The sequence below is a fragment of the Pyrus communis genome, chromosome 12 (assembly GCF_041283825.1).
Source record: "Pyrus communis isolate YQ-2024b chromosome 12, ASM4128382v1, whole genome shotgun sequence".
In the NCBI taxonomy this organism is placed as follows: Eukaryota; Viridiplantae; Streptophyta; class Magnoliopsida; order Rosales; family Rosaceae; genus Pyrus; species Pyrus communis.
Genome location: NC_142576.1, coordinates 10,906,853 through 10,928,597, shown reverse-complemented (window position 1 = coordinate 10,928,597; position 21,745 = coordinate 10,906,853). Strand labels below are relative to the sequence as shown.

General features: G+C 34.4%; 1 protein-coding gene and 1 long non-coding RNA gene across 2 annotated transcripts; one reads left to right on the top strand and one right to left on the bottom strand.

Annotated features, from left to right (window-relative positions):
- Nucleotides 1-5,134: 5,134 nt before the first annotated feature.
- ROT4 (DVL family protein) lies at nucleotides 5,135-8,839 on the bottom strand. Its single transcript, XM_088682063.1, has 2 exons — nucleotides 8,445-8,839; nucleotides 5,135-5,461 (listed from the first exon to the last, which is right to left on the bottom strand). Exon 1 carries the CDS (start codon nucleotides 8,683-8,685, stop codon nucleotides 8,464-8,466), a length of 222 nt encoding a protein of 73 aa, XP_088538189.1. The 5' UTR covers nucleotides 8,686-8,839; the 3' UTR covers nucleotides 5,135-5,461; nucleotides 8,445-8,463.
- Nucleotides 8,840-10,258: 1,419 nt separating this feature from the next.
- On the top strand, nucleotides 10,259-15,796 carry LOC148692326 (uncharacterized). Its single transcript, XR_015954453.1, has 2 exons — nucleotides 10,259-10,539; nucleotides 13,733-15,796. It is a non-coding gene; the product is annotated as an uncharacterized LOC148692326 (long non-coding RNA).
- Nucleotides 15,797-21,745: the final 5,949 nt, after the last annotated feature.

Sequence of the window (21,745 nt, the reverse complement as noted above, 5' to 3'; positions counted from 1 at the left end):
AAAACTAGGGGCAGACAATAAAAGGGTTGGCAACTGCTCGTCTGGTAGGCATCTTGCCCGGTGGAAAAGCTACATTCAGTACCAGACCAATGACTATCGATACGTTCCAAGTTATTTTTTTCACGTGCGAGAACTTAGGACCAGAAGTAGTAGGATTTATTTTCATAATAAATCACTAAGCTAAAGCTAAGTTTGCCCCCATTCAATGTCAAGAAAAAGAAGTAGATATTCGTCACTCGTAACACCAAAACGAATAGTAATTGCCTTGTTAATGGATGGAAAGGGTACTATTCACACGAATAGTAATTTTCCTAACCCAATTGAGCATCAAAATACTATTGATACGGTTGTAATGATTATGTAAACGTTCCTATCTTACATTCACACTTCAAACTTCAGACTTCAAAGCCGCAAAACAAATTTGTATGACATGAATACATTATTAAAAGGATCATTTTGATTCCAGTTCCTAATCAACATAATTGTTAAATTAAAATCTTGTTTGTTTAAATATTTTGATCGAAGTCCTTAGGCTCATTTAAAACATTTAACTCACGCACTTATGCATTTAATGTTCTACAAATTATGAAATTCAAACAAATTTAAATAATATTTTTAAAATATAATAAATACTTAAAAATCAATTTTAGAGTAATATTGTTCTTCACAAAAATTATAGCAAAAAAATAATGTAACCACATAATTATTAACATATTTTAAAAAATAACTATTGATATATTTTAAAACATAAAATAAATATATAATTAGCATGGGTACATTTTGCAAAATTAAAAATGGGTACAAATAAATTAAAAAATATGGGGTACTAATACAAATAAAAGTTTAAAAAATATGGGCACGAAAGGGAATTAATATATGCATACAAATTAAAACGGAAAAGAAAATTGGTACACATTAAAAAAAGGTTTTGCAAATTAAAATGAGTACAAACTAAAAATAAAAATACATGATAAAAAAATTTAGTAATAAATATAAATATACCAAATGCAACGTTTATAACACTAAATGAATATATTTAGAAATAAAAAATATTTTACTATTGAAATAATTAATGACGTTTATTAAAATCTAAGAACCTTAATCAAAAATTAAAAAAGAATAAAGTTTTAATTAATAGAGTAAAAAAAATAAGAATGAAAACCTAATTTTCTTTATTAAAATAACATCTCGTATTAATGAAACAATAACTAATAATGTATTCGTGTCTTACAGTTCTTTATTCCATATAGGCGAATTTACGGTCCCTATTTGACTGGCAAGTTTGAGGTCGGTGAAGGCAGCGGACTGTAAATGACCACCACTAATCGGATGGTCAGAAGTGGGTGGGAGCCGCCACGGCAGAGGATTGTACCCACTTTCCCCCTCCCATCTCACTTTCCTCTTGACAATTCCTTGCTGTTTGCTCACGTACGCACTAAGCCCTACCTCCACATTATGGACCACAGCCCATGCATATTCAACACAATCTTACGACAATTATTCATTATTCATTTCCCTTTCTGTTTTTACTTTTTCTTTATAGTTTGATTATTCATTTATGTGGGACCATAACTTTTTAGAACCGCAACAAAATGGATCGGAATATATATATATATATATATATATATATATATATATATATATATATCTCAAAAGTCAAGTCATGGGTTTATCAGCACCAGATTTATCGAGTTGCTCAAACGAACCAGCAATGACACCTCATTTTGTTATGCTCTGTAAAGGTAAAAGTCTGTTGACTTCGCTGAGATTAACCATTCTTGTTCCGCAAGACACAAAAACCTGATGTGATTGAGGATCAAATAAGTTTCCTATATTCTTGGATATTCCTGCAATCTACAGATTGGCGTACGGTGCAAATAACATCACTTCAAAATAGTAGATATCTATCTCTATATATCCTTTAAGGATTCTCTCGGTTTAATACGGATTTTTATATTCTAAAAGATCTCACTCCCGACTATATAATACACTCATCTAAGATTCATCTCTCGTAACACAATTATCACATGCTCTATTCTCTTGCTCACAGCTTTAAGTATTATATCTTTCTTACTAACTTAACTATCGAATGACCTTTGACAGATACTCCACCGGTGCCTAAGTTGTCTTACAACCGTTTGCTCTTTTATAGGTAATCGAGTTTGTGCCTCTTCTCCACACCCTCTAATACCCAAATTTGATTCCAACAATCTGTTACCAAGACCCAAACAAAAATGAATCTGTCACTTTGTGTTCTTCTACCCATACAACATCTCTTATACCACATCATCATGTGGTATGTATAATATACCGAATTAGCATTTATTGGGATAAAATCAATATTCACTGATATAAAACTAACACCGAAAAAAATTTGTTAATTGGTATAGCGGTTATGATAATTTGACAACCCATATGTATAAAATTATATGAATAGAAGCGTTAAGTATGGATAATTACCCGCCACTTAATATTATGGTCTAGTGATATTTCTCTTCACTTGTAAGTGAGAGGTCTTAGTTTCGATTCTTGCTAAAGACGAATTTGAACCACATTATTGTTAGCCGTTGTGAGGCTAAGCCTACCCCCTCCCCGTAAATATTGCTTGTTCAAAAAAAAAAAAAAAATATGGTTACTTACCCAATTTTTAAGGTTGATTTTAAGTGTGGACATATAATTATATTAAAGGGCATGTTCAAATTTTTATTATCATGTCACCTATAAAGTTATGAATTCTTTAAAATGTCATTTTTGCCAAACAAAATTAGGGTTTTGTTTGGCTAAAACCAATCCATTTGGAGATTCAAAGTTCCATAGATTACTAGTTAATGAAAATTCAAATATCCTGTTCAATATATATGTCCACATCATTACTACTTACGTACTTAAACCGAAATAGTATTTTTCAACGCTCAAACACGCACACGCATACATAAACCGGCAAGCTTAATGGCATAGCATCAATTCTAATAAACCGTTATCCCTTCTAACTTCAGAAAAAACCTTTCATTTCCTTTAAATTTTTATTTTTGACTTATTAACAATTATTATTATTATGTGGAGGCAAGTTTATTAAAACATAATTTAAAAAATTAATAACTTTGTTGGAGCCTAATTTCATTAGGAGTGTAACGATGTAAATTCTAGTTGATTATGTGACCATTGCAATCATTGTCACTCTTGAGATCAGATTCTCATCAAACTTCGAAACCTCTTCCTTAACAACATGAGCAAAATTCATGGTTGTTGCCGTCTCCAAGAAAATAAGATAATTGTTCTTGACACTTAATTTTCTTCTCAAAATCTCCTTATATTTTTTACAATGATCTTTTAATAGTGATAGGATTTTTACCACATGCAAAAATAGGGATAAAAACACTTGAAAATACTTGCAAGAGAATAAGGTAATTGTAGTACAAATGGCTCAAGTAAGGTTGTTTCCACAAGGATTGAATGAATAATTTGTATTTAAACTAATCCTTAATTAATTATTTGAAAACAAAGTTTGGAAAATGTTGATTTTATGACCTAAAATATTAAAAACGAATTTTAAATTAAAACAATTAAAGAAATTAGCAAAGGAAATAAAACAAAAATAAACGTTTTGAAAACCAAATTATAGTTGTGAAAGCCTAGGGTTTCACCATGACCTTAACAATCCTATGTAATTTTAGCAATTACTTATGAATTATACATGCAACTTTGAAGGTTAGATTTTCCTAATGCATATTCTTCTCGTGATATTCAAGCAAGAATGTATATCTAACAAGCAACTCATCTGTGATATTCAAATCAAATATGAACATGCAAGACTCATTAAGCTTTGTGAAAACCCTTTGAAAAATCATGTAACCCCTAAGAGGGTTATATTCGCCTTAGGTGAAATTTCAATTATCAATCACAACAAGCAATACTCAATCCTCCGGTGATATTCTGACCGAATTGCATCCAATTACTTATCTAAACATCCTAATAGTAGCTAAGCATTAAGATATAGAGACAGATTAAGCATAGTGATTAATAATTCAAAGTAAACATGCATAGTATCATAAGCAATTAAATAAAAACTACATATTCATGATAAAGCTCGTGGCCTCGTCCTAGCAAACCGAAATTAGTTAGGGAATAAAACAAAAGGGATTTTATTGAAATAAAAAAAAGGATAGAAAACACCATAAAAGAAAATATAAATCATCAAACCCTAGCCAAGTTCTCCAAATTGATGTGTTCCTCCTTCTAATGGCTAAATAGCCTTATTTATACTAATGCAAAATAAAACCCTACCTAGAAAAGGTCTTAGAATAAAACTAGGAAACAAAATAAAATAATAAAACAACAAATAAAATGTTTCCTATTTGAACTGAAATTCAAACTTCTCAGAAAATCAGACTTTTGACCGACCAAATCAACTCCGATTTGGTCCCAAAAGGTCTTCTTTTTTTGAAAAAAAACTTGATATGTCCCTAACAAATCCTCAGAAGGAATCTTCCTCAAAATATGTCATCTTGACCTCCAAAATACCCAAAACATCCAAAAATGTCAATCTGGAAAAATTGTGCGCTGGGCTTTTATTTCATTGCCACAGTCAAACGGCTTGGTAGAAAAATTTGAAAATTTGATACAATCAACTTGAAAGACTCATGAACATCCTCCAATTGGAATCACTCCAAAATTCGTCAATTTAATCACTTTTTACTTAAGAGGAAATAAAACGTCCTACATTAGAAATAAAATTCAAAGTATCAAAATCTCACCAAAATAACCAATTAATACTAAGAATGGGATAAATTATATGGTATAATATTGACTCGTCATAGCCATTTACAAATCTCAAATTTTTTTGACTAAAGGGGACATTTTTATTCATTTAAGGGGTAAAAGATTACAATCAAATGAAGACTATGATATCAAGAGGACATGAAAGCAAAAGAATTTGAAGATACAAAAACAATGATCACAAATGTTGCAAGAACATGAAAGATGAGGAAGATCATGTGTTGATAATAACTGTCAAAACAATTAATAGTGGGACAGAAAAAAATTCCATGTTTCTATGGACATTGTGCATAAGGACATAGCGGCTCTAAATCACCTCGTGATTTGAAGACACCATTTAATAATAATCTAACGAACTCAAACAACACATCTCCAATATTCTGGTGTAGACACTACCAAATTGACCTCATACGAGCAAACTCCTCTACAACATATAACAAGACCACAAAAACTCGCGGAAAAGCAAGATTGTAAAACATAAACAACTCCTATTAAGTTTCCGTAATTATTATAAACACAAACTAAATCCGACAAGATTCACAAGTTAGCTCCAGCTTCATGGCACAAAGTTAGCCAACACCACTGACAAATTCACAACCTCTTGAGAGAACCACCAGTTTGCTCGACCTCACGCTAATCAAGCAAGGAAGACATATCCACCGTGCAGCTAAACCAAATGTAGATTCTACAGAAGAATCAAGCAAACCTTCCTAATTAAAAAGCAGGGCACACAAATCTAACACAACAATGACAAAAACAAGAACATCTGCAGAGAGGTTCTAGATGTTGTAGGCACGCTCAATTTTCAACATACAGGAGTAATTTCAACATGTAGGAGTAACAGATCATATTCTACTTTAAAAAAAAGTAATGATACACACAAACTATTTTTCACATCTCACACTCCTGTTTGTTACATTCGTTGATTCCGTTTTGATTTTTTCAATCTAAAAACTATAAATAAATTAAAATTTTGTAGAAAAGTGTGTGAACTTAAGCTCTATTTACTCTACAAAATTGGCAACAACCATGTTAATACCACATCAAGTAATATAAGAAAGAAAAAAAAAAAGGTGTTATTCACACATCCATTTTTACCTCTCACACCCTTGTTAGCTTTTTTTTGCCATTGATCTTCTCCAATTTATTCAATCTTAAGGCTAAAATTTGAGAAGAATGTGTAAGAAATAAAAATGGGCGTGTTGATAGCACTATCATAAAAAGAATAGAATAATACTTGGTGCCCTTATTACTACTCAATAACGGAAGTTCTAAAATTGTGTTATAAACATTTTATTGGGCAATTACAAATACATTTCTTTTTATTTCTTCACACACCTCTATGTTAATTATGGTCGTTATTTCTATCTTCTTTATTCAACTTGATGGATAAAGAAAAAGAAGGGTGCGTAGAATTAGAGAAATAAGGTTGCGGTTATCATTTCTCCATTTCGTATTACTTATCTATTTTTATCTCAAAAGTATTGAAATGTTACAATATATATTGATAAGTAGATTGCATATCTTAAAAAAAAAAAAAAAATGGATTTACCAAATAAGATAGAGATAATTGGCACAATTTCAAGTAAATCACCATTAGTTGTTAGGAAAAAGACAAATTAGTAGAGATTGATTTCGCATCGAAGCACATAAATATAATTAATATCCATCACTGCGGTAAAGCGTCGTTTTTTTTTTTTTTCACAAAAAAAAACCTTATATATAGCATTGGGTTATCTCGACCATAAATTTTGGTTGCATAGCAAGAAACATTAAAATCAAATGATGGTAGGATTTGAGGACACATGACCCTTATAAAACTAACAATCTATAAGAGGGTCCAAAGAAAATAATTATAGAACTGTTTCCTTGCTCCTGTCTAGTGTCCCCTAAACAGAGGGCCCCTTATTGTGATTAGATTGTCCGAATTGACAAATCATCTACAATATTATGGATGTGAATCAATTACTAAATTAATATCAAACTCGTTATTTATTAAAATTAAATTTAAGACCTTTAATCTACACATAAAAAAAATATTAATAAATCGTAATACTAATTCATTACGATTATAAAGCATATGACTACAATATTAGATTTCATTTAATGATACTGTTGCAAAATATAACTGTTGATTTTTCGAACCACTTAGCATTAACACAAATTGTAAAAGCTGGGGTAACATGGCCGCTGCATGCTGAGCAATTGGCCGCACGAAGAGCCACGCACCACTGCTATTGAATATTTGAATTTGAAGGAGATGCTGTGATTGCCCTTGCTGCTTTGGAGTAATCTGATCTGATGAAGATACCTATCCTATGGGACCTGTACGTTATTGTATGCACGTTATACTGTTACTAGGCTGCGAGTACAGGCCATTGGTTCGAGGAACCTTTCCACTTGATTGTTGACTTCATTTTTTTTTTTATTGAGGTAAATTGTTGACTTGATATTAGAAGATAGAAATAATTTGTAATTTTAGTGGAATGTGAAGATGTGAAGGTAAAACAGTCTCACATCCGTTAAGGAGAAATTTTATGTTGTTCATGTGTTTGATTTAAAAATTTGCTGCCGTGAGGGGCGTGCAAAGATTTGAAGGTAAAAAAGAAGCCGCCTTCTTTTTTTATCAACTGAAATTTGTCAGTCGAGCTAGTAACCGTTTCCCATAAGTGCGATGGATTTCGAAGGGATTTTCATTCTCCTTTCCGCTTGTACAATCGGGAATAGGTCTGAGGTCTCCACAAAGAAGAACGTAGGCAACGGAAATGCGAAGGAGAAGAGCAAAGATTCCTGACCCCAAGCATGTTATTGACTTGACCACAAATCTTCCGCATCATTCCAAGGAGAAATCTTTCAAGGATTATAAGGGATTGAGCTAGTCCCTGTATTGCTAATTGCTTTTATGGTGGAACCTCAATTTCTTTAGTGTACACTATTTTCCCTTTGACCGATTCACATTTACGTTAAAGTTTTTATCGAACCTCATATAAAAACACCATATCCTTCTTTGTACTTGTTAATTCACCATATCAATGAACATGACACTCCAAAGTTCTTATTTTTCAGTGTCAATAACAGTTCCCTAAGAAATTTACATATTTGTTTTGCAATATACATATTTATACAAGTAAAGTAAAGCAGGCAATGTTGAATTACATATACAAATATGTACATAATATATATACCAGTATTCATGAAAAAAATTCCGAAGAGCGATGACTAACTAAAAACTGGAAAGATTAGGTCGAGTACAAGAACAATTAGAAATTAAGATTGATAGATAAACTTCAAACCAACGGAGAATTGGTTGGTAATGACAGAGAATTTGGTTGAAATTTAATCCATGATGCGTATAAAACTTAACTACACCATGAAAGAATATCCATAATATGTATATAGTTCTTTACAGCAGAATTAATTAGTTATCCCCACAACAAAAAGAAATGTAAGGATCTGAAGAGAAGATAAAACGTGAAGACGAACAAACATTAATAAGCTAAAATAGAATAAAATTTGATATTCAAACAATGTTGTACAATAGACAGATCTTGATTCATTCAAAGAACTTAATTTTATATATATATATATATATATATATATATATATAGTAATATCGCAGAGGAAATTAAGCAAAACTAACAATTGTAGCTAGTTGCAGTACGAGCTACCTTATATCATGAGTATCCATCAGGAGTCACCACGTTCATGCCAGCAGAGAAGCATAGCTATGCAACGCCGAAAGATGTAGAACTTAGACCGTTGCTTCTTCACCAGATGGCTGCACTTTTTTCCGAAGGGTCGGCGGCACCCGGATTTATCACACTCCCCATTGACATTATGATTGAAGCTTGCAGACGTAGCAGTAGTCGTACTAGTAGTACTGTCGCTTTCCCTGATTGCCGATGCCATATTGAACTTTGAAAGGTCTGATCACTCTCACCAGCTTCTGCTAGATTGCTATTAGTCCCACTAGAAGCAGTAAATATATGTCTATATGATAGGTAGATATATCATATACGGTGATGACAAGGCGTGTGCTTCTTGTATTTATATCTTAAAACTTTAAATATGTTCATCAAATGATGTGATAGTTTCTTTTTAATTCAAAGTTGGGCGTGTATTTGTTTATCAAATGACGCTGAATAAATTTTATTTTTGTTACTTTGCTCTTAATTTAAAAGGAGTCATATAGAGATTTTATAGAAAAATTACAGTTTGAATTATGTGTAAATACTTTTTATAAGTTATTTATAATTATAAATTAGACTTTTATAGAAAAATTACAGTTTGAATTATGTGTAAATACTTTTTACAAGTTATTTATAATTATAAGTTAGACTGTAATTTATAAATCTTGAGAAATGATTCTCTTCAAGTAACTAACACAAAAAAATAGTAAATAAATTTGATAACTCTAGCATGCATGATTACTTTTGTATTAAAGACGTGGGATTGGGAATTGGGGGGGCCTGGGTGGATGTACAAGAAATTTTTTTTATCTGGGTTGGATATGAACTGTGAACACTGCATTCCACCAACTGTCAGGAGACATAGCAAATGAAACATAGAATGGGCCAGTTTTCCTGATATGTTCTGAAAATACATTTAAGCATGACCCCACTTCAAGTCCTCTCTCATAAATAATGGAATCCACTTCTGCTCACATTTTTAATATTTCACACTCGTGTTTATATATTTCTCTTAATTTATCTTTTTGATATATACTAATTAGGACTGCGGTATAATAAAATTTTTCTTTATTTATAAGTAACAGACTTTAAGTTTGACTTACATATACAGTGGTGATATATTGTATTCATATTGAGGTTGATATATAACTAAGTAGTCAGTGGATGAGCCATTGTAAAGCCTACACCAATTCTCTCTCTTCGTAGAGTAAATTATCCCTCTACAATACATTGAAATTTTTATTTTTAATATTTATTTATTGTAAGCAAAAAACCTAGAAGTAAACAAGGGAGTGCATGGGATTTTATAAATATGTTGCATGCGAAGCCAAAAATTAGCTTAAGTTGCATGCTCTTTCTTATAGTTTGTTATTGTTTATCACCCTCAACCTATAAGTGGCTTCGTCACTAGGTTCATAGTTCGATCCTCTTCAATGAAACAGAAAATAAAATGGCCACGCAATTTTCACTTTCATGTCATGTACCAAAACATGAAAATAAAGTTAAAGCAAACCATGTATAAGAAGTGATTTCTTCTCACGATGAATGACACAGTTATGTTATACACCTAACAGAAAATGCGATTAGAGTGATTGAAACATGCTTTTAGGAATTTTATGTATTTAAACCAAGTAGGTAACAGGTATGCTAAGATGATGACACTTGTCAATGTGTAATGGATTGAGTTAGTTGTGATTGTAGTTAGTTAGAGGGCAATATAGACATTTGCAGTTGGAAGAATGGTTAGTATATAACCAAAGTGTAAGAGTCATTTGGTATTCAATACAATAAATCTAAAGCTTTACTTCCTCTCTCTCTCTCTCTAAACTCTCTTTTTCTTCTTATTTTCTTATGTTCATTCGCATAGCTCTATTGAATTATTATGATGGTATCATCGCCGGAACGGTTCATCACCATTCCGATCCTTGGAGCTCTTCCACTACTCTGATAATTTTTCCGTTACGGATTTTCTGTTCGCGATCTCTGGAATCGAAGGTCGGTTGCCATCTGGGTCTTGTGAAGAAGTTTTGGGGATTCTCTGGGTTCTTGAAGGTCCTTGCACTCATTGACTTAGGTGACATTGTTTCTTTCATACTCTACAATTCAACTTTCTGTTTGTAATTCAGTATGGGATTTTGTTATATATTGAGTAATTGATATATGCAATTGTGATTGAATTTGGAGATGTGTGATTTCTGCAAATAGTTGAATGATTTGGGAATTTGTTCAAATTTTTATGTTTTTGAATTCAGACTGCAGTTTTGTTAAGAAAGTGTCATTCTTTCTTGAAGATTAAGAAAGTGTCATTTTTTTCTTGAAGTTGTTATCTTCGTGTGTCGAATAGTTGAATGATTTGGGAGTTTTGTTAGAATTTTCATTGTTCTTGAATTCAGACTGTAGTGTTGTCAAGAAAGTTTCATTCTTTCGTGAAGATTAAGAAGGTGTCAGTCTTTCTTGAAGTTGTTGTTTTAGTGTGTTGAAGAGAAAGTGTTATTCTAATTGAAGTAAAATCTTGGAATGTCATTTTAAGAGATTGGTGAGAATGTCTAGTTCAGTAGTCAAGGTGGAGAATTTGTTAGGTATGATTATAATAAAGCTGAAAGATGATAATTTCTCGAAGTGGGCTTTTCAATTTATGGCTGTTTTGAAAGGTCACAGGCTATTTGGCCATTTTGATGGTACTAATGTGTGTCCATCAAGATATGTAATCAATACAGAAACTAGGGTAACTAAAGAAATAACACAAACTTTTCTTGATTGGGAATCGACAGATATGACTTTACTTAGCCTGCTACTAGCAACATTATCTAATGAAGCCATGGAATATATGCTTGGATGTAAAACTGCAAATGAAGCTTGGTCTAATTTGGTTGATAGGTATGCGTTTGTGTCCAAATCAAGGGTAAATCATCTACAGACATAGCTTCATACTATTAAAAAAGGGTCTCATTATATTGATAAGTACTTGTAGAGATTGAAAAGTATAAGAGAACAACTCAATGCTGCAAAGGAGTTTGTATCTGACATGATGTAATGATAATTGGACTAGCTGGTTTACTAAAAGAGTATGCTATTAAAGGACTATTCTCTTAGCAAGAGAATCATCAGTTACTCTGAAAGAATTTAGGGCTCAACTTCTTGGGGCCAAGAAGGAACTTGAAGAGAACTTGGCATTGTTTCCACATAATGTGTTTACACTTTATGATCAGGGTTCTAATTCTGCAAATACTTCTACTGGGTCTTCTGGTTCATCTTTAAATCCTCAAGGGCACAGTCACATTCCTCCTATAACTACAAGGGTTATCACTCCTGGTGCTTACAATTACAATTCTATGCCGGTTTCAATTCCTCAAGTTCAAATGCCATTTCCTCCTGAAGCTTATGTTCTTTCTGGTTTTGTACCAATTCAACCAACTCCATTTTTTTCATCAAATGTCATATGGCTATGGCTTTGTTACGTGAAATAACAATAATTCTGGTCCAAGATTTCCTACAAACGGGTCTCACTCTGGATCTACATATAAGGGAAATAAAAATTTCAAAAATATTGGTGGCTACAAAGGAAAATGGTTTAATTCTGGTGGATTTAAGGGCAATAAAGGTAGTACTTGGTCTGGCAACACTCAGAGTAGAACTAATGTTGTTATTGAGTGTCAGATTTGTAACAAAATGGGTCATACAAAAGTCAATTGCTTTCAAAGGAACAATGGTTCTTCCTCTTAAGGATTTATGCTGGAATGTCAAATATGTGGAAAACGAAAGCACTCAACTATGGAGTGTTTTCACATGGGCAATTACTCCTATCAAGGACAGCCACCACCTCCTTCTCTAAATGCCATGGCAGCACATCAAACACCACAAATTCATCCAAATGATTCTTGGATTGTGGATACTGGCGCATCTCACCATATAACTGCAGACATCAATTCCTTAACTCAAGTACAACCATTTGAAGGTTCTAACAAGATTATTATTGGCAATGGCTCTGAATTGTCAATAAAAAACATTGAATCTACTTATCTTAACACAAATTCTCATTCTCTTGTCTTAAAGAATGTATTACATGTGCCTAAAATTGCTAGGAGTCTGCTATCTATTAAACAATTGTGTGCTGATAATGCAAGTTGGTTCCTTTGTGATGAAACTCGATTCTTTGTGCAAGACAAGAAGACACTGGAGATATTGTATCAAGGAAAGAATAGGCCACAAAAGTTGTTTCATATACCAATTATTCATCAATCTCAGAGGCTGCAGTCAGTTTATTAGAATTCAGGTGCTTTTCTTGGTCAGCTAGTCAAGTCAAATGTATGGCATTAAAGGTTAGGGCATCCATCACATGAAGTAATGTCCAGAATGTTAAAACAGTCAAATGTAACAGTGTCTATAGATAAAAATCATAGTGTCTATACCCCTTGTTTGAAAGGAAAAATGTCCAGAATTCCATTTCCTTCTAAAGTTACTCATTGTTTGATTCCTTTTGGAAAAATACACTCAGATATTTGGGGTCCATCACCTGTAAAATCTCTAGAAGGGTACAGATATTATGTAACACTTGTGGATGAATATACAAGATTTGTTTGGATATATCCTCTATGCAATAAGTCTGATGTGTTTTCAATTTTTTGTGCAATTCTATAATATGATAGTTACTCAATTTGACATGAGAATCAAATGCTTTCAAAGTGATGGTGGAGGAGGGTACACAAGCAACTCTTTTACTGCATTTCTAAAATCTAAAGGAATACCACAAATGATTTCTTGTCCTTATACCCCCTTTGCAAAATGGAATTGCTGAAAGGAAACACAGACATATAATTGAGACTATTATCATATTGTTGACAACTGCTGGTTTATCTCTTGAATTATGGTATTTAGCTTGTGCTCATTATGTGTTCCTTATAAATAGAATGCTGTTTCAATCTTTATCAATGAAGTCTCCATACAAGTTGCTATATGACAAATTTCCAGATTTGACTGCATTAAAAAATTTTGGTAATGTGGTTTATCCTTGGCTTTAACCATATAATTCAAATAAATTGCAAGTGAGAACTGAAAAATGTGTATTCCTGGGGTACTCTATGGGATATAAAGGTGTCATTTGTTATATATAAGTACCAGAAAGTGTATTATATCAAGACATGTGATTTTTTATGAAACTATATTTCCATTTCTTCATAAACAGTGTAATGCAACAGTAAGACAGTTTATGCTAAGTTCAATAGTACCATCCACTGTAGTTATTCCAATTCTAATTTCTAATCATACAGTGAATGTAGATGCTCACACTAACTCAGGGACAAGATCAACTCACTCAGTGAATAAATTTGATAGCAGTTCTTCATCCCTTGGTAATAATAGGAATTCCACTATGAGAAGTCAAAGTACAACTGTATAACAGACTTCTTCAGGCCATACTATTTCCCATAACATTAATACATCTCCTTTGCTTCATGTCTTGGATCCATCTCAACTTCAGGTATTACTTGCTATATTTCCATGTTCTTCAGTACATAGTAGATCTAATGGTTCTACTAAAGTCAATAAGACTCTTAGTATCACTACACCTACTGGAATACAAACAAGAATACAAACAGGTACCATATCAAGGAAAAATTATGCAGCACTACTTGCCACATTACTAAAGAACCTACATGTGAGTTCAATGATTTTTCATTCTTGGCTGATGTTCATTAGATTGAGGAACCAAGGAGTTATAGAATTGCTTCAGGTATTAAACAATGGTAGGATGTTATGCAAGATGAGTTTGATTCCCTGAAGGCACAAGGAACTTGGAAACTAGTACCTCCACCATGTGATAGGGTTGTTATTGGGAGTAAATGGATGTACAAAGTTAAGAAAACCCCTGATGGTACTATGTCAAGATACAAAGCAAGACTAGTTGCTCAAGGATCCAATCAAGAGCAAGGGTTGGACTTCTTAGAAACCTTCAGTCCAGTGGTGAGACATACAACTGAAAGGCTAATCTTGGCACTAGCAGCACAATATGGGTGGAATCTTAGGCAATTGGATGTCAAAAATGCATTTTTACATGGCGATCTTGAAGAAGAGGTTTATATGAAGTTGCCACAAGGTTTTGTAGATCGAAAATACCCAAATTATGTCTGCAGACTTGTTAAATCCATATATGGTTTTAAACAAGCTCTCAGAGCTTGGAATTCGAACTTTACTAGTTTCCTACCTGCCCTTGGGTTTACTACATCAATATATGATTCCACTTTATTCATTAAAGTTGACAATGGTGATATTATATTGCTATTGTTATATGTGGATGATATTATCCTAACTGGGTCAAATTCTGCAAAAGTTCAATCTATAATTTTAAGTCCTACTGAAGTATTCGATCTCAAGGATATAGGGCAGCTCACATATTTTTTGGGATTACAAATTCACTAAAAAACAGATGGTTTTTTACTCAATTACTTGTTAATGAATGCACACCTCTTACAGACCCAACTCATTACAGAAACGTTGTAGGAGCTTTACAATACCTCACGTGTACTAGACCTAACATCGCACATTCAGTTAATATGGTGTGTCAGTTTATGACTAACCCTACAGAGATTCATTATCATTTTGTAAAACGAATTCTATGATATCTACAGGGTACTTTGACATGTGGTTTGAGGTATACTAGGTCCTTTGAGTTCAACATTTCTGCTTATTCAGATTTAGATTGGGTTGCGCATCAACACAAGAAAGTCAATAACTGGTTATGTGGTGTTCCTAGGTTCTAATCCAATTTCATGGCAATCAAAGAAGTAAACCACAGTTTCCAGGATCTCAACAGAAGTAGAATACAAAGCTCATGCACATTATGCTACAGATATGTATTGGATAAGGTCATTACTCAAAGACATTCATGAACCTATATCAAAACCTCCATGTCTACATTGTGATAATCTTTATGCATTAGCATTGACTTCAAATCCTATGTTCCATTTTCGGATAAAGCATCTTGACACCGATTATCATTTTGTTCGAGAGAAAGTTCAAAAAGGTGATTTGAAAGTTCAATAAATTCCAATTAAAGAACAAGTGGCAGTTGTCTTTATTAAAGGACTGCACTGTCCAGTTTTCATTCACCACTGTCACAAACTTAGTCTAGGATCACCTAGCTAAGTTTGAGGGGGAAGTAATAGGTATGCTAAGATGATGACACTTGTCAATGTGTAATGGATTGAGTTAGTTGTGATTGTAGTTAGTTAGAGGGCAATGTAGACATTTGTAGTTGAAAGAATGGTTAGTATATAACCAAAGTGTAAGAGTCATTTGGTATTCAATACAATAAATCAAAAACTTTACTTCCTCTCTCTCTCTTTCTCTAAACTCTCTCTTTCTGCTTATTTTCTTTTGTTCATTTGCATAGCTCTATTGAATTGTTATGAGTAGGAACTTAAAATTTTAAACAGTATTAAGGAAAAAAAAAGTTAATTAATACAGAAAGAAAAAAGGAAGTGTCTGGTAGTTTTATTTCAGCCATGGTGCTCTTAACAAATATAAGAGAACATACCACACCAGAGATTGAATATGAAGTACATTTTCTTGACTTTTTTCTTCGTGTGAAGGAGATAATTGAGAATCGTTCGAATATCGAAGTTCATAAGCATAGTCTTTGGCTTTATGACATAGAGCTAGAAAATGATCAACTTGTTGGACATCACATTGAAGGAGAACATGCTACTCTGAGGCTCATTATCACACCTCTGCTACCAGAATGGCCAAAATGTAGTATTTTGATCAAGTTTAGCAACCAAACTTCTGGCAACGTACGAATAAGAGATACAAGTTTTGTGGCCAATCTGAAAAGCAAAACCGGGAGGCGTTGGGGGTTTCTGAATACTGATAACATTGCTATTTTCCATGGTTCTACAAAAATGATGAATAACCGTCCTCTTTCTGCATATGATATAACCGACGGTTCTGAAGTTGCGGTTAAGATTGAGATTGACACTCGTTAGTTGATCTATAGATGCTCTTTGTGATCTATTCTTGGGCTATATGATTTTCAGCTATTTTAAGGGTACTAGGATTTTATGATGCTCTTTTCTTTTGAATAAAGGATCTTGTCTAACATATTAAGAATATGATAGATAGTATAGACAAGTGTTGTGACATATGTTCTAATACATATTGTGATTGTGTAAATCTTAAGTAGAGACAAATTAGGAATCCTTTGGGATCTAGAAGATCTTTCCTAATAGACTTTATATTACTTGGAAAGCAAGTTTCTCTCCTCCTTATTACTATAAATAAAGGCACAAGGACTGGGGAATTAACACACAATTCCTCAAGCCTATTCTCCATTCTCTTTCTCTCCATGCTGCACCACTCAGTTAAATATAGGCCACAACACGTTATCAGCACGCTCATCCACCGCGCTAAGAAATTTGACGTGGTTATTCTTCAACTAGGGGAGTATTATGTTTCAATTATTTTTAATTGATTAAATTTTGATTTTATTGAATTCATATATTTTTTTTATTCAATTTATTTATTTATTTTTCTTGTGTTCAATGTGATACAAGCTTTGAAGATGGAAAGCCCAAATTGAAGAAATAATTTTCTGCATCAAACCAGTTCATCAATATCATCACGCAATCAGGTTCTTCCAAAACAACGGTTTTTATCTTGATATTTTTGCAGCCCTGATAGCACCATAATGCATGGCCCAACTTTATGTTTTTCGAATTTTAGATTCTACATAAATTGTGTTTGCATTATTCGCATAATTTTAAATTATGTGAAATTGATATTGCTATGAATTATATTGAATATACATGAATTGAATGATATATTGTTATGTATGCATATAATTGAATTGAAAAAAAATTAACTAAAACTAAGGTTTCGAAAACCCAACCCAGCGAGCTGCAGGCTTTGAGTAACGCCGCCACTTGAGACACAAAGCTGCAATGCACCGAAGCATAGCTTTGCTGTGCTGAGAACCCAAGAAAACGACGCCGTTTTGGCATCATCCCCAACCCAAAAAATCTAGCCTCACCGAAAGCCGAGACCACGGCTCTGGACATCACGACCTGCAGTCGTGTCCCTTTTGGGGTTTGCACCATCGTCTTCGACGACGTCCCTTGAATTTCCCGTTGAAATTCATTGAAATCGAGGATTCCTCGAATCGAATCCTCTTGGTTTTACCCTTTCCCAATGTCGAGGGTCCTCCACCTCATTGAGATTGGTTCTTCAATGAACCACCATGCATCGCTACTCACTCCCGACGTTTCCCAACCAAGACACCGTTGCCAGAAACGACGGCTCCAGTTTTCTTCACCTGTGAACCCACCCAACACGACTGGGATTCTTGATTGGATCAAACCCATGGCCTTCTGGGCCTGAATCACCTCGGCCTATAGTAGGGCCTGTACTCACAGCCCGCTACCCTTCGCGCTCAACCCACACGACACCAGCCTAATTGGGCGCTAGTGTTCCTGTGTCTCACACCGCAATGGAACCCAACTCACATGGCTATTATGGATTCCTTTCACCACACTACACTGGATCCTAGCTTCTATACTGGTGCATCCATGTACGCAATGCACAGGATTACGCCCTCTTTTGGGCCTTTACCATCTGGGCCTACATTTGCAGCCCATCTATGCACATGGGTTTATTGCCCCTGGCTCGACCCGCCTCATGTCCAGCCTAGGTTTGGGCCTGGACCCCACGATAACAATTTTTACGCCCAACTGTGGGTTTTCGTCCACTGTTTTGGGGCCCGAATTGTAAACGCCTATTTTTTTTAGGCGTTATAGGTTTTTATAAAAAAAAATTCCCCAACCTTTGATTTTGGCCCCAAGTCCAAATAATTAATTCAATTATAATCCTAGGCCCCGAAGATCTGTATATATTTGTTGCATATTTTTGTCCTATATATATTGCGTTGTCTGTAGGTATTATGAACCTAAAGTTCATACTCCTGAACCCAAAATTTCGGAAAAGTGCCATAGAAACTTGAAGTTTCTTAACGCACAACACTCATGTTGAGACCCGAAGTTCTCCATGCTTAAATCCGTTTAAACCAAACCATGTCTTAGAACTTGACTGTTCTAACTTTGATGTTTATGGAAATGTTATTTTCTAAAACACCGATCACATTCTTGTTTCCGTCATTCAGCGTATTGTCAAACCGTAACAAGTTCGATTTCATTGATTTGGAAGTTTCGAACAAGAAACTAATTTATGTAGATACAAGATGTGACACCCTTCTTAACTACAACTAGTTGCGAAATCATTGTAGCCAGTTATGGTGTGGAATAGCTAAATACGCCTCCACCATGATCTTCATTCGAAAACTTATGCCTAAAGCATATCAAATGAAAGTACCTCATAATCGAGGACTTTATCTGAAGTTTATATCCGATCAAATTTTGACTACAATAAAATCTTTCTCATTCTTCTACATCTAAATTGCTCCTGAAGTATCAATATAAAGAGCAGAAGTTTACCAAATTCTCATATCTGATTACTACCACACCTGTGAGAAAAAGGTACCCTAGCAATTCGGCTGAAAGGTACCAAACAGTATAGACCCAGTTTCGGCTGGAGTCTACCAAATGGTGAAGCCCTGTTTGGCAGGGATGGACCGAATGGCATGCTCTACTTCAGTAAAGGTGCACCAAATTTTATTGCTCTGCTTCAGCAGAGACCTATCGAAAAGACCCCTACAACTTATGTTGAAGCCTACCAAACCCAAGTTTAGGTCTATATGTCTGTCTTTCTCTCACAATCTCATTTCGAGTTTGTTTTACAACATATGGTAGAATCAAGGTCTGCCAAAAAGTGGTATCACGTCCGAAGTATGATCTTTAGCACCTAAGACCTAAAACTTCAAGAATAAGGGATAGTATTCTCGAACCTCAACCCTGCAGAATCTAATTCAATTTTGACGAAATAGATCATTGGTTATGCACTTTTCTGTGCTTCTACCAAAGTTGTTTAGTCATTCCCGTAGTCAATCTGCGAGACTATTTTTGCTCCACCTAACACATTTGGTGAGCAAAATTTGACATGGAAGGTCTATTGGCCGAACCCCGTTATATATTATGGTTTACTTTGTAAACAATTTATTTTGTTCTTGGATTTAAGATTGGTGTTTGGATGTTACTATTATTCTCGAATAAGAGTTAATTAACAAAAGTTATCACATATGACTAATACAATTAACTCATGCTTAGGTATGTTTTGTGGGGAAGTTAGATGTCTGGTTCTATGCTAACTTCATACCTAATCACCTCCAACCTGATTGCGAGGCATGGCACTACCCTATATTGTCTAATGGTACTAATTTTACCATAAAGGGAAGCCTTATACTCACTTTGTTCCAGAAGAAACGACTTTTTGAGCTTTAAGGATATTCGAGAGTACTATTACCAAATTGAAACCAATGTAGAAAATGGAGTAAATTTTCTTTGCACTTCCTACGAATATAGCCATAAGTGTATTCTAGAGAAGATGGAACGTCTAACGAGTGGATTACACCCATTTAAGCCCATTATGTGGCCAGCCAGAAGCCCGAGATTCCAAAGGAATTTTCACTGTGGATGTGTGTTTAGGATATCTAGAATGATCTATGATGCACTTTTTTAGGCATCCCCTTAACTGAGGTAAAGACGTCATACCTAAAAGCGTACCATGCCTTAGCACCCTCCATCTTTTCTACAAAGGATTCAAGGGGACATTTGTGGACTAATTTAACCACCATGCGGATCATTTAGATACTTTATGGTATTGGTTAAAGCTACTACACCTTGGTCACACATGTGGCTATTGTCCACAAGTTGCCTTCTCCACACTGGTGGCTTAGATTAACAAGCTCAGGGCTCAGCACCCTGATTATCTGATCAAATTTATTTGATTGGATAAGTTGGAGAATTTACATTGAAAAAAACTTTCGATGGATATTACATGTCGGTTGGATTTTGAAGTTGAACATCAAGTATCCCATGTTTATACCTAGAACGACCCAATAGAAACATTCATTAAACGCCTTCAAATGATTGCGCGATGGTTAGTCATACGTACCAAATTCCTGATCTCTACTTGGGGCTATGCAATATTGCAAGCAGCCATGTTGGTCCACCTGAGGCCCGTCACGACCCAACCTTATAAAGCACGTGTCAGTTGGTTACTATATACGAACCCGACATATCGCATCTACGGGTCTATGGTTGTGCGATCTATGTGCCATTTGTGCCGCCTTTACGTACAAAAGAAAAAAAAGGGTCATCAGAGAAAGATGGAAATCTATGTAGGTTATGATTCTCCTTCTAATGTTCATTACTTAAAACCTTTGACAGGCGATCTCTATACCCCTCATTTTGCGAATTCTCACTTTTATAAGACAGTCATCCCGCCGTTAGGGGGAGATAAGAACATCAATGTTCCTAAAAAATGACACAAATTATTATGGGCATCCTCATTATTTCTCATCTCGATCCCAATCTATATCGTTAGAGTATAACCAGACACTTCCTCTGATCTAGCAAAAGTGACGAGATCACATCTACCAGCTGCAAATATGCCTGCAAAGATGTGTACCAAATGTACAACAAGCCTTTGTCCCGAAAACAGGAACGCCACTACTGTGGCTGACCTTCATACATTGGCAGCTAGCCAATCAATATGTCCTACGCCAGAAACATGGCAGGTCACTAGGTTCGAAGAATTCACCTCCCCAAAAATGGAGGAATGTGGCACGAACGAATTCGCTCCTCAATCGCTATCTCAATCTTTTTCATCTCATAAGATTAAATCCGGATTACTCCCGAGACCTAAAGTTCTTGGTCCAGTATACTAGTTTGGATGAGATATGGAATTGGAATGAGACTATCATAGGTGACGTTTCATTTATATGGTAAGGAATTGCATTCCGTTGATTAGTGTCAACGTAGAACTGATTGGTCAACTAGAATAATCAATATATGACGAATGAGATGAATGAAATAGTGCGAATGATGCCTTGTGGTGTAAGGCTTCTTTCATACGCCTTGTGATTGATTGCAGCATTACAAACGTGGTTGTAGTGTCTCTAGGATCCAGATACGAAACCTACATGGAGTTTCCAAATGACTTACACATACTAATTCAAATAGTTCTAGACCACAAGAACATCATCTCGATTCTGATGAGGCGTTCACTTTAAAGATGCAGAACTATCCGAGCGGATGTGGTATACCCATTTAAGTGAATATTCGATCAGTTAGGGATATATGCCCCTGCGTGTATAAAATTTTAAATTGCTAGAGTTG